Genomic DNA, 14,096 nt, shown 5'->3' with positions numbered 1-14,096 from the left:
GGTATTCTGTGAGGACAAAATTACTTTTTTTTTGCTAAGGGTGATACTCTGTTATAAAGTTGACAAATTCTTTTCATGCACTTTTGATCACTGAGCTAAAAAAGTTCTGAAAACCCTGCTGTTCAATATTTCTTGTCTTTCACACTCATTTGTTAATTGGCCACCCTCAGATCCTTTTCAAGGACTGAAAGAGTGGGCACGCAATTGCCTTTATAGCTGATGCCAATTCTGTCCCTTGTTTGGCTTGTGGCACTTAAACTTGCATAATATTGTTGACTGCTGCAGGTTTTTTTGTCAACGTGAGATCTGGAAGCTCTCAGTCACCTCTGTCCTATACTGAGACAAAACACAATTATTTTACCTTATTAGAATAGATTTTAACTTATGTTTTATTTAGTTCACTAATTAATATACAATCTTGCAGCATAAAAACATACATTTAGGTGAGAGCCAAGACGTATCCACAATTGTAGTTGTAGTTTACATCTTAGTATCTCATATAAATGTCACATTCTGGACTTCTTAATGGCATTGTGATTGATCTGTAAAAGTCCCAGTCAAACTTCAAAGACAACACTATAAAAGATTTCCAGTGCTGCCTCGCCTCTTTCATTTTCTCTTAACAAAGTTTTCATTATTCCTCACTAGAAAATGAAATGTATACAATAAAATTACTGTAAATGTAGTGCTGTGATCAGATCTGCAGTCCCCAAATTTCTGTAGGAAAAGGGTTACTCCACTCAAAAAAATACTTGTTGTGTTGTTTTTCTTAACTTCAGGCCCTAAAAGCTCAGACTAAGTTCTGAGAGTAACACTGGATTCTTGTGAATTCCATCATCATCATCAATAAAGATTTTTTTACTCAAAATTAACCTTTCATGTATGCCTGTGGAAGACTTTAACTGAGTGGACCAGCCACAGTTATACAGACTAAATTCTGAGAAACAGAGAATTTCTCAGGGAAAAAAAAAACCACACCCTCCCAAAAAGCCTAATGATTTATTTCTGTGTATAAGCTAACAGAAATATGAAGGAAAAAAAAAATAATTTTGCTTTAAAGTTGCTCATTTCTGAGGGAGGCACTTTTTTGCTTTTTTTTTTCTTGTGAATTTCCTTATTAAGTTATTATCATATTTACTTATTTTGGTATCTCTATCTTCCCTCTCAGCCCCATTACAAATTACAAAACAAAACAAAAAAAACCAAACAAACAAAAAACCCCAAACACCACAGGAAAAAAAGCGTAGGAAAAATGAAAATAACAAATTGAAAAGTAGAATATGTTTTGTTTACTCTGAAGTAGAAAGAAAGGCTCACAACATAGAAACATCTTTTTCTGAAAGACCAATCTAAAAATTGTAAATTTTTAATTATCACATAGCAGCTATGCTCTTCACAAGATTGCCTTTTAGGAATCTTATCTATTTTTAGTATTTTTAAAAAATATGTTTCTATCTTGAAACATATCTATATAAAAACATACAAATTTTGTCAATCTATCTTTTCCCTGTGAATATTCAGTGTGTTGCATTCTTACTTTAGTGGCAAACATAACATGTCTGCTCTTCACACAAGTGAGAGCCAACCAAATTAACAAAGAGTAAACTGGATTCTTATGCACCGTTAACTGAAAGCAGAAGAACTGCACAGGCATCACTGAGGATGTAATCAAAACTGCATCATGTAAGCAATGTTCAAATTAGGTTCTTTTTGCTTAAACAATTAATAAAGACAGAAATAAAGCCTGAGTTCCTGATGCAAACATAGCCTGATTTTGCAAGGCAGGCAAGCAGAGGCAAGCAGAGCACATTTAAAAAGAAATATAGAAATGTTAAATATGGAAAGGACAGACTAATAGATAAACCTATATATAGTTCAAGAACATCATCCTTGGCCATACAACAAGGACCTCTGTATTCCATCTGAAAAACAAACAAAGAAACAAACAAAAAAAAAAGTATAATGCTTTCCTGATTGTTTATATATTTACTGCAGCAGCACCTAACAGGTCTAGCCAGAGCAGCCAGGATATGTTCAGAAACTAAAAATATTCACTGATGAGAATTACAGAGATAGCATTAGAAGGAGTAAAAATGAGAGCCCACAGAGCCAAAATTTAACAACACTTTATTAAGTAGAAGCGCTTTTAACCTCATTTAAACCCAGCATTTTTGTGACTTGTTACTCCAAGTCTCTCCAGAAGAGCAGTCAACCTTCTACATAAACAAACCAAAAATGAAGTCGGCTTGTTCTTACCTCATCATCAAGCACTGTTAAATTATAAATCAGCATTGATCTCCCAGGGGTAAATGTAATATTACCCCTAGCTGGACTTAAGTCTTCTTCGGCTGGGTTTGGTCCATCTTCTATCTGCAAAAAAATTGATTTTTGCAATAAGAAATATATAAAACAGGAGAACTAATTGAATAAAAGTACAATAATCAATATACAGTTTGTGACACACATAACAAACAACTATTCAGTCATCTCCTGCTCACAGGCACACACATTCAGTTGTGAAAATCTGCTCTTTTTTGGCAGATGGAGTAAGTCAGAGTAACCACTCTGAAGAAATGATGCATTGCCAGAAAAAGAAAACTCCTTCCATAGAGACCTATGAGGACTCTGGTATCTACTGATGTATAACTGACTCTTTTACATAACAGAAAGGATATGCATTCTAATTCAATTTAAATCACTAATATTTCAAATTAGATTCCAAGATAAAATAATAGCAGTTACTGGTTTTGTTGTCCTTTTTATCTTGACTTGTGATATTAAGGAAATTACAGTTAATACTAAAACTGAAAAGACTAGGAAGACCCTTGGAGGCAATATGTTGGGATTTTTTAAACAATGTTGTAAATTATATATCATTTATACATATATATAATAATATATATGCTATATTATATATACACACATATATATAATCTATATAAACTACACCGTGAGATGGACCTGATTAATTGTCCAGATAGTAAAATTTACTGAGCCTTAAAAAAACCCCCAAAGATCTGCAATAAATTACACAGTGAATCTGATTCTATACATTAACTATACAGATTCTATTTAGTATGCAGTGAAACACAGTACAAATCTTTTGAGATTTTGACAGGTCTAGATTAAACCCTTGATGACATATAAGGCCACATAAGCCAGACAACTGATAAAGAAATATCCATATGAAAGAATTTATATGTAATTTTAAGGTATGTAATAGAATCTGATATGGGGGAAAAAAAAAAAAAAATCACACACAAAAAAAAACAATAAAGGGAATAACTATATCACATTGAAATCAACTACATAAATAACGGCCTAAATATTCAACATGAGTAATTATCCTGAAAGGTTTAATTTCCTCAAAATTCAAACTGCAGTCTGACAGATAAAGGATTTCACTAAATACTGAGCTCTGGATGTTCAAAGTTCGCACAAGCATTAAAGACTAACTCAGATATTTATTAGTAAAATATAGATAAATTTTGAAGAATTATAAAATAACACATTTTTCACACATGTAATACACATTTTTTACTAGGAATGCCAATTGATGCTGCCTCAAATATCTTCCTAAATGACAGAGAACACTAATTTTTCTTTAGTATCTCTTCATTTTTTCTGAAACTAAACAGTCAGATAATTAAAATATTTTCCAGTTGACAGGTTGTATCTTTCCATTTTATGAAACAGATTTAACAAATGTAGACATAGGTATCTTGCCCCTCTTTCAATTTTATAAACGCTGTGATAAATTACAATTATGGCCTCACAGTTTCATCCAACAGATTAAGGTATGAAGCTTTTTTGATAAACTCACCTCAAAAGTTACGATGACCGTCCCATAGGTTCCTCTCTCCCTAATTAGAGTGAGAGGCACAAACTCATTTCTGCCCCTGGGCTCATTCACTGTGATTAAGGCAGACTAATGAGGAAGAAAAGGGACAGGCAATCAGGCACAGATCAAATATCACAGCAGAGGAAGAAACTGTTACCATAGAAATACCAAACTCCCACAGACAAATTAATCCAATCTGCAAACCAGTCCACTGATGGCATACATTTCCTAGCAACCAATTAGCTCAGCTAATAAAGAGCTCAAAAAAATTCAGATTAAAAAATTATCATAAGTTATGCAAGTAGAGTGTTTTGGTTTTGTCTAAATTAACGTAGTCAATGTACACAAAGCCCTGGCACATTAGCAGTGGTATTTATAGGAGCTCCTAACCCCATTGAAAATAGATTTTCTCCATTAAAAAGTCATTTATTAAATAACCAGCTATAAATGGACTCTGTCCATCAAACTGTTGTAGCTGAAAGATTTCAAAGAATTACACCAATTCAGGGAGGAGCATGGCTTAGTACTGTGGTGCTAAAAATTTCTCATGTTCTCGTGCTTTTTCAGGGATGTCCTCTAGGAAGATTGTATTGCTATAATGCTGGCATGGTTTCTCTTTCTACTAACACAAACTGTATTATTGCAGATATCCTCCACGCCACTAGAGTCACACCAGCGTCTTACCACAGAAGGCAGCGTACAGTGCATCATGATGCTGTTCTCTCAGCTCGAGAGTTAAGTATAAAATTGCTCACTAAAGATGGGAAAATGTATATATCCTCAAGATTTCAAAATCACATCTTCAACTTTCCTGTGGTATTAGTCCTCACTTCTTCCCTACAATATTTAGACCCTGACTTACAGATGAGGGGAAGTGGGACTGAACAGCTTTAAAAATTTTTATATTTAGGATGAGCAACACAGATATTCCTCTAAGTGTGAAGGTCTCAAGTCTGTGTCTTAACACCTAAAAGCATATAGAAGTATTAAAGCTGTCTACATGTGTGAATTACATACATATGTATGAATTACCTCTAGAGATCTTTTCAAAGGTGTAACTCAGAATTAGTTTTCAAGGGATTCAGTTGAATAACTAACCAGCATCTTTGACAGTTTCACTTTTATGTTTTCTAAAATTTTCACACATACCATATAAAAAGCCATACCATGTTAAAAGAAATTATTCCAAAGGCATTGTCATTTGATAAGATTGTTACAGTGACAGATTTGGGTGAGCCAAGCTTTATCGTTGCGGATGGTTTCTAAAATTAACAAAACAAAATAAGATGTTAAGTATGGTAACAGGCAAAAAACACACATTTTGATTTTGCTGTCTTTTAAGAGTAAATATTAGCCTATACCAAGATGTATGTCTTCTCATTATATATTACAGTGAAAATTATTTAGAGCAATTGAATGCACCAAAATCAATCTGACGGAGGAAATACACTGTATACAGTCAACAACAAAGTGCTTGAAAGAAACTTTCTAAATTATTAATCATAGTTTAGCAATCCATTAATGACACCATAGCACTAGGGAACTAGGTATGAAGCATGTAACATCATGCCAGGAGCTCCAAAGCTGTTCTTTTTTTCTTAACGTTTGTATAAAAGAAACTGTGAAGCTATTATACTGAGCTATCAGCTAAAGGCACCAAATTTTTACTGTTGTAAAAATGAGCTACATTTACAAATCAAAGGAAGAAGGGAGGGAAAATAGGAATTTTTATATTCACTGCAAACGTCCCAAGATGTGCAACAAGTGGCAACAAAGTACAAAATTTATCTTTACTCAACTGACATCAAACTTAGACATGAACTGCTATCTAAAAAAGTGAATGTGAACCCCTCTCTGTGAGACAGAACAATATGAAGAGACATTGAATAAGTATTTTAAAAATGGGTTGGTTTTAGGTAAGTCTCATTTACCCTCTGGTTTTGGAGGACTGGAAGTCATCCTCTTTCTTTTGCTACTTCCACCCTCTCTTACAGGTACGATCTATGCAGGAAAACAGTCTCTTCACAATCTACCTCTTCTGGGCTCTGCTACACCACCAAACGTCCACAGCTGAACGCAGTGGCTGCTGAAGTGTCAGACTACGTCTACACTGCACAGCAACCTCACACAGAGACACCCACAGGGATGGCAAAACCTCCTAAAGAGCAGTCAGTGCCATCCTGGCTAGCCTCCAGATTTTAGTTCTTACCTATTAGGATTCAGACCGACAAGCCGTACAACTACACTGCAATCCATGGAACACCAGTCACTTCTGTCAGATTACCCACTGGGGTGCAGAGAAATTGAAAAATTGAGACTTACTAGTAGCGTCAAGTAAAACGTGAATGTCTCGTCAGCCTCTGGAAGATCATCATCACAGACAGATATATACACCGTTCGGTTTGTTTCTGTGTCGGGTATAAATGCAGCTGCGTATGTGTCAAAAAAATCTCCTGTGTTTTCGCCATCAATCTGCAATAAACACACAACTGAATGCCATCTTCTTCTTCCCCCACTGTCTTCTATAATATTATTCTGAACTCATTTAACACACTTCATACACTCTTTGCACAGAATTCTTCCTGCAGTTTCCCCTGATGTCATACAGTTAACTTCTGGACAGAAGGTATAGACCATGGCCCCTTGTATCTGTGCTGAGTAACCAGCAAAAAACCCCAAACCAAACCAAACCAAACCAAACCAAATACTTTATTCAGAACCATTTATGACTGTCTTCCTTGTAACTGGGTATCTTTTGAGTAATGCACCGTATGACCAGTTGTTCAGTAGAAAAGCTATTCCTAGCAGAAATCTGTATACCTCACAACACCCTACCTGAATCAAACTTACCTTAACTGCCCTCTGCCTTCCTGTCTCACTCTGGGGACAAGAAGGAGCCTGGGAGTTTAACTTAGTTTACCATTTTTATTGCCAAAGTTGGAAAGACAGTCTTCTGTAACGAAGAGCCCTGTTTTCGTTTCAGTCAACAAAAGAAAATCCCACCGATTCTACTGTTAAGTAAAGTGGTTACAAGAGAGATTACAAAGGCAGTAGTATCAGGACAGCAACAGGTCTAGGTTAAGTTTACAGTTGGAAGCTGAGACTAAATGGAGAGAAGCAGCTGAACCAGCATAGCTGCCACACCTGAAATTACCATCCTCATAGGCACTAAATGACTGAATAAACCATTGTGAAAAAGGTTATTCTTTGTTCGAGAACAGTGAAATTAGAGTGAAGAGAAAACAAAGTATGGAAGGTATTTTTGCAGCTCTCACCTATCGCTGGACATACAGGCAACTACTTTTTATGTATCTGAGCCAACATTAGGCTTAACCAAAAAAGCTCTTACAAAAACAGGCTAAAACATCTTCCTAAAAGAGCTGATTAAAATATTCATGCTAGAAACAAATTTAGGAATTTCAGGTCCTTAACAAGGACACTAAGTTGCTCAGCTTGCTACACCAGTAAAGAGCACTAGTTTCAAAGTACAATCACATTTTCTCAAGATCTTCTCTTCAGATGTTAATAACGTGTGAAATCCCTGCAGATCAATTGCTATTCCACGTAACTTCTAAGACATATATTTTTCATATTTAGTTACAGGAGAATAAATATTGTGCAGAAAGAGATAATTTCTTTTGTCTACAGAGTGTAGAAACTCCTAAGCAGCACATCTCTAGCACACTGCTGTGTTCTCTTGTAGTACTCACACCACATATCATCTTACTCCATACACATATGGTATAGCATACTCTAAGGGGTTTAAACTTTTAAAGGGAATTGAGATCCTAGTTAGTAACAGCTAAGAAATACGGGAAATAATGTAAAACCACTAACTGATCTCCAAGTGAACAATGTAATTTTTAAAATTCATATGGAAATCTGACTTAAGCAGTGGAGTAGCTGTTAAATTGCTGGTTCTACAGTAATCTAAAAGAGGAAAAAATTGTTATTACCCACATTTTCCATATGAGCTCATAGCCACAATCAAAATTAAACCAGTTTGGACTTCTGCTTGAGCAGTAGGAGCTGGCTCACTGTGGAGATGTTTATACCTTTATTTTGAAACTACTGATGCAGCCAGCAGGGATTTATTCAGTTACAGAAACTAGGTGCTGCCTCTTCAGAGTGAAGTATTGTCTCAGTGAAATACCACCCTCCTTTTCACTGGCTTGATAAAAACAGGCAACATTCAAAACTTCAGAAAGATATTAATATTTACTGAGAAGATAACTGTCATAGTTTCTTACCGACACAATGGCTGTGATGTTAGCAGGCTTCCCTGTCCTCTCAATTACAAGACGTATAACAGTTGTACTTGTTTCATTAACTACAAATTCCGTTTGTCCGCTGAACCTCACTTCTGTTTCTCCAGATGCGAAATGAATGAGTAACGCTAAAAGCAAACAAACTAGTAAAAAAGCAGAGGGCATCCCTATAGAAAAAGAAAAGAACAATTAAAAATAAATTCCGAGTCTAAAACACATAAAACATCCCTGGTTGACCTTACCCATCCAGTCAACCCTTCTTAGCCCTTCAAATGTGGTGATTATCTTGTGAGCTTCAGAAATTAGATGAAAACATGCACAGATCTCAGCTATAACCAAGTCAGATAACGTAATTACCATCTACACCTAATTCCATCTTCATAATTTTCATCTAGTGATTTTCTAGACAGTATTTATCAACTTTTTTCAAGCGGAGGAAAACTTTCAAGAAAGAAAGTAACTTCTCTTAGGAAAAAAATTACAACATTTCCACAATTGTTTCCATTGTCAATCAAGAAATAATTAGCTTAAAGGCTGACAGTTTTATTTCTACTTTATTTGCTCTCTTGATTCTCTTTAGAAATAAACATGAATTGGCATGAAGGGTGAAGGGTTGGATGCTTGCAGCCATCTCATAGACTATCTTCTGGCAACTTATGGACCATGAAATGTTCTTAAATATTTGCATATTTAGTTGAGATTCTTTTTGCTGCTTCTCTTATCCCGTGATTCTTTCATGTTTTCTTGTCATGAAGAATCACTGTGGCACATTTTAATGCCATTGTAACCTTTGTACAGCCAGACCTTTATTTTTATTTGTTTCTGCACAATGTCTAGTTTACTTTTATGTTAGGGTAAGACAAAACTAATGTGGTGTATTTCTCTTACATCAGAGTCCAGTTATGTAATGTAAAATACAAGTTTAGTAGAGTCATCAGGTGTTGATACTGTGAAAGACGCGTTTTTACAAGGCTCTGGCACAACAAATTGAACACGGCTGCTATGTTAATCAGAGTCTCACGGTGTAGTGCTGACCAGAAGGGAGAACCTGGACGAAGCAGATTCCTGTCATAAGGATGTGAGAAATTTTTGAACAAGCCACGAGAACAAAGTTGTGCCCTAAACACTAAACAGCATTACAGCATGGATCTTTAATGGAATTTGTTCTTTCAGGAAGTTTATTGTAATCTGTAGTCACTATTTTATAATGTTACTTTTTAAAATTTCTGTACAAATGATACCAACAATAATTTTGTAATTGCACATATAAATAAAATTTCACTTTGCTAAAATTATACTTCAGAGTGCTATGACAAATCTGGTCAATTACGGTTGGATAAATTGTGCAGGACATATTACATTAATATTTGCATATCAATAACATTTAAGCTCAGCCATGCTTGCAAAGCACTTGTTTTCATTACTTATGAGTGACAGTAAATTAAGATTTAGTCATAAATGATCACTGAAACAGAAAACGTCATGTGTATATTGAAACATATTTTTCCAAAGTGTGTGCCAAATTTGTAATCAGAATACAGTGACTTGAAGTCCAGTGCAGGCTCTGAGTGTTTTACGTACTCAGTCAGGTAGCTTTAATTTTGCTTTGATCAGAGATCAGATCACTAAAATTAACACAGCTTCAGAAAGACTTTAAGACTTTGAGTCATCTTACAATAAATTCTGTCTGGGCAAGGGTTAATTTTATGTTGTGAGGACATGAAATAAACTGCTTTCAGGCAAGTTAAAGAACAAAAATTATCCACAGACATGACATCAAGTAAATTGGAAGTACAGTCAATAAAACTGTCAGTGTCTCTCAGAATTCCTACAAGCAAAGACTGGTGGAATGACAAAATTAGACAATTTTAATTACTTCTAGTAAAATATTCAGCTAGCTCTACCACACATCTCGGAGGGAAGAGGCGAGAAACAAAAGTAAGTGCAAAAAAAATCAGGACTAACCATTTTCCCTGTGAAAACAACTATCCATTTTACAACTTATTTGAACAATGTTTCCTTATTTCTAGCAAATTTCTAGCAATAAAATAATTTTGCTGTAGAACTTAACATTGCTGTAAATTTTTATTACCACGAACACAGTCCTCCAAGATATCCATCGCTCTTATTGAGAATTCAGTGTGTAACAGACTTTCAGGAACAACGCTTGCTTCCTACATATCTATCTACTTAGTAATTCTGGTGCAGAAAAAGCTTAAAGTAGAAAGTAAATGTAAAATATAAATATATATGTATATATATATATATTATATAAAACCCATGGGATTTAAAACTGTCAGCAATTCCAAAGTTGACTACTAACTTGCAAGTTCCTTTTGTTGTTTTTATGTAGAACTGCTCTGAAGAATACAAGCCTTCAAGCTGGAAAGAGAACAGTTGTCTAACCTTTGTAAACTCTGAGACAATTACACTGTCTGCAGATGCAGGCATCATCCATACTAAACTGAGGAATTTGTTGACCTTTTAGCTTCAGCTGTTACCTTGTCATAGGCTTCGCAAATATCTTCCCACGGTACATGCTTCTAGTAAATAATACTGAAAACATGATCCTTGAGGGCAAGATTACAAAGTTTAGAATTACTTGAATTCTATTACTTCTACTAGAGAGCATTCTAAAACTATAGGATTACTTCTGTGGAACAAGAGAGGTTTCACAATCATACCATCAATTATTTAGCTGGTGCGTATTCTTCCTTGTTACATTATTTGTACTAAGATTTACTTTGCACGGCCTGCCAAAAGTAGTTTTTACTCTGTTTATATAAATTCAACTTTGAAAATCGTTATTATTTTTAAAAAATTATGTAATATAGTAAAAAATAACGTAGATCAAGACTCAGAGAATGCAGAAGAAATTTATTCAAATAGCTGAAAATATATTACTGGTCACAGTATTTTACTCTGTTAAATACAAACTCACTTTGTACACTAAACTCCTACATGAATTTATATGGGAACACAATTTGTTCCTCATTAACTGCATTGCATAAAGTTCAGCAGAAGACTTTAGATCAGGGACTAAAAGAACCCTTCCCCACCTCTGTCACCCCAGTATATCTTTGTGAGGTTTGGAGGTTTTTTTCCTAATGAAGCTGAAACTCTAGTCCTTGTTGACTGCTAAATTTTGGTAAACTACGTGTTTGGTGCATCAAATACTCCCCGCTGTTTCTGCCAAATATTATTGAGTTCAGTTCTCTCAATGCAGGATATTCAGTCAGGATTTAAAATAGATTAATGATCCAAAGTCATTTAAATGTTTCTGAAACACCAACAAGCAACGGAGTATTATATATCTTCAGAGTACGTACAAGTCAACAGACCAACTATTCTGTTACTATGTTCTGACTAAAACCATTCTGAATAATGATTTGTACTATCGGTTTAAAGCAATGTTATGTACTGTGGCTTAGGTGATGTTTGTAAGGGGTTTATAATAAAAGTTTCTGGCATCAAGAACAACGAAAAATGTATCTCTCAAAAAGTTATCCGGACATTTTAATGCTATTAAAGAATCTTAAGAGCCTAAAAATCACATTTTTCAGCCATATGATTAAAAAAAAAAAAAAAAGTAACTCAGAATTCTGAGTCATGCACCCTAACTAACGTTTTCTTTTAGTCTGTTTTTTATGGCACTTTCTGAAGTGCGTTTCCCCTGAAAACACAGAACACTCGTGTAGAGCCCAGCACAGCATACGCTGATTCCACACAGTAATTTCCACAATCATGTCACAAATTATCCGAGGAATACCGTTTCAATCTATTGCCCAGCTGGAGCCAAGGTGAGGTAGCCTTATGAAACTGGCATTTCTCGTAACTGATGGATCACTGGTATTAGTTTACTTTTTCCGCCCAGTTTCAGGAACAAATTTCAGATGAAGGTAAAGTTCATAAAGAATGAGTGATCTTTTTCTGCAGATTTTTACACTGGCTTCTGTGCTTAATAAATCAAACGCCTAAAGGATGAAAAGATCTTCTGGCTGTTTTCATTGGAGGGTGAGGGAACCTACAGACTAGCAGCACATGGAGAAGTCAGGAAGGGAAAGGGCTGTGAAAGGTTCCAAATCTGAAATGAGTGTAAAACGCCAGATATGGAATGGAGAATGGCCACAGGAAGGGGAGTTCCTCACAAAGAAGGAGGTGGAATGAGGGATTAATGTACCTCGGAGTTGCCACTGCTGCTCGGGAGCAGAAGCAAGCAGGTAGCTGAGGCAGCACCTCTCCCACCCAGCAGCTATAACTTGATCACCCCCTCCCACCTTTGCACAACTCGTCACAGATTTGTGAAGTCCACGGACGCAGCGCAGCGGAGCAAGCGTAAAGCCTGGCGCACTTTTCACTGCCTGTCCTTGTCTACTCCCCGTGATTACAAATACCCAGCCAAGTAGAACATTCAAAAACTGGCATGCCTAGTACTTTGCATTGAGTACAGCATTGCAGCCATCAATGGTTGCCAGAGAGAAGTCTATTCACAGCAGAGATGTCAGCACCCAGCAGCATCTTTGGCCGAATACAATGGGAGAGAGATACATGTGCTCTTTCATATGTAAAGAGGATATTCTCTGTAGTACACAGGGACAGCACAGAGCAAGAAGTTTCACAAGGCCATTGCCCCTGCTGCACCTGTTGTAGAACCCGATTAAAAACCTGCATGTTTTCAGCATTTTTATTTTAGGCGTTCTCAGAACCACTGAAATCTACAGCAGTATTGGAGAACAACCTAGGAAAGCAGCGGGAATTATAAAAACTTTGATTTACTAAACATCTCCTTTCTACGTTGTCATGATCCCAAATTAAGAGAGAAATATTTTTTTTCAGCCTGGGGTTTTCTTTGCCTCAAAGTTCCCACTGTTCACACATACACAAAGGAGGACACAACAGCTGTGACTGCAAAGCTTAGCATTTGGGCAGTGGGTATTACCCAAGTCTGCTCTGTTGGTTGTTGTTTCTTTTTTGGTTTGGGCTTTTTTGTCTGAATGTGGGATACGTAAGCCTCTCACTAATAGAGAGTGGAAAAGAGAGTGTTCTAAAGGTACTATTTCAAAATAATATCTTCCTACGTTACTTTTTTTGCCTTCATATGGCTTCAAGGTGGATAAAGCATGAGAATTATAGTCAGTCACAACAAGTCCTGCTTTGTCTGCACCCCTGGACTGCACGAATAGTTGCAGCATTTGGGGCAAGGGTCTGTCTCACCAATTTCCATGCATATTATTCAGTGTCACTGGATGTCTTTGCTTCCACTTCTTCCCTAGGGTTTCCTGTCTTCCTCTTTACTACAAAGACATTCTGGGTACCTGCCCATCACCCCCCTTCTTATTACTAACATTGGAAAGTGCTAGCCAAAGCACAAACGCAGACAACTAGGTGCTGAAAATCCCTTGATCAGCTTTCACTGTCCTAAAGTTTTGGGGCTCAGCTGCCTACTTACCTACTCACTACTGCTGCTGTGACAGAACAGTACCACAGCGCAACCTCAGGTGCTAAGAAGATTTATCTGCATTTGAGATTAATGACACCGGCATCAGTCAGCGATTCTCCCGGCCATTTGCCTTCTAACAGTTGCAATATTTTAAAAAAATCTTATTATCTATGACCAGATGTATCACTGGGAATGGCCAGTTTAATGTAACCTGAAAAACATCTCCATACGAAAATTCTTGCTCATTCAATTATGTTCCCTTGAAAAAGACAAGCACCCTTCAACACAGACATCTTATCCTAAGGAAGAAAAGATGCTTTAAGCTTCCTGACATCATATTTATATTTACTAGTCAGAAAGGTAAATCTATCATCACAGCCAGGATCCAGTACTGCGAGTGGTAAATCTGCAAAGGCCTGATAGAAATCCAAATAATCTCATGCCATTATTAGAGGTCACTCAGAAGTAAAAAGTGTAATAAGCCCAGAGAACCCCTTGCAAGATTTCTGGCAGCTTCTTTTCACTTCCTCAGAAGGATCTGAGTGGA

General features: G+C 36.2%; 1 protein-coding gene across 8 annotated transcripts in view; it reads right to left on the bottom strand.

The window, feature by feature from the left end:
- Positions 1 to 14,096, bottom strand: part of ADGRV1 (adhesion G protein-coupled receptor V1) — a 308,947-nt gene that overhangs the window by 274,090 nt on the left and 20,761 nt on the right. For all 8 annotated transcript variants that reach the window (XM_074932928.1, XM_074932935.1, XM_074932934.1 and 5 more), the window contains 5 exons: positions 8,092 to 8,276; positions 6,164 to 6,313; positions 5,008 to 5,103; positions 3,824 to 3,928; positions 2,257 to 2,370 (listed from right to left, as the gene is read on the bottom strand). In XM_074932928.1, coding sequence (XP_074789029.1) covers positions 2,257 to 2,370; positions 3,824 to 3,928; positions 5,008 to 5,103; positions 6,164 to 6,313; positions 8,092 to 8,276 — 650 coding nt within the window. The remainder of the gene's footprint in view (positions 1 to 2,256; positions 2,371 to 3,823; positions 3,929 to 5,007; positions 5,104 to 6,163; positions 6,314 to 8,091; positions 8,277 to 14,096) is intronic.

This window comes from Athene noctua, chromosome Z (assembly GCF_965140245.1).
Source record: "Athene noctua chromosome Z, bAthNoc1.hap1.1, whole genome shotgun sequence".
In the NCBI taxonomy this organism is placed as follows: domain Eukaryota; kingdom Metazoa; phylum Chordata; class Aves; order Strigiformes; family Strigidae; genus Athene; species Athene noctua.
The sequence above is the reverse complement of the archived record's forward strand: the minus strand, read 5'-3'. Positions and strand labels throughout refer to the sequence as shown.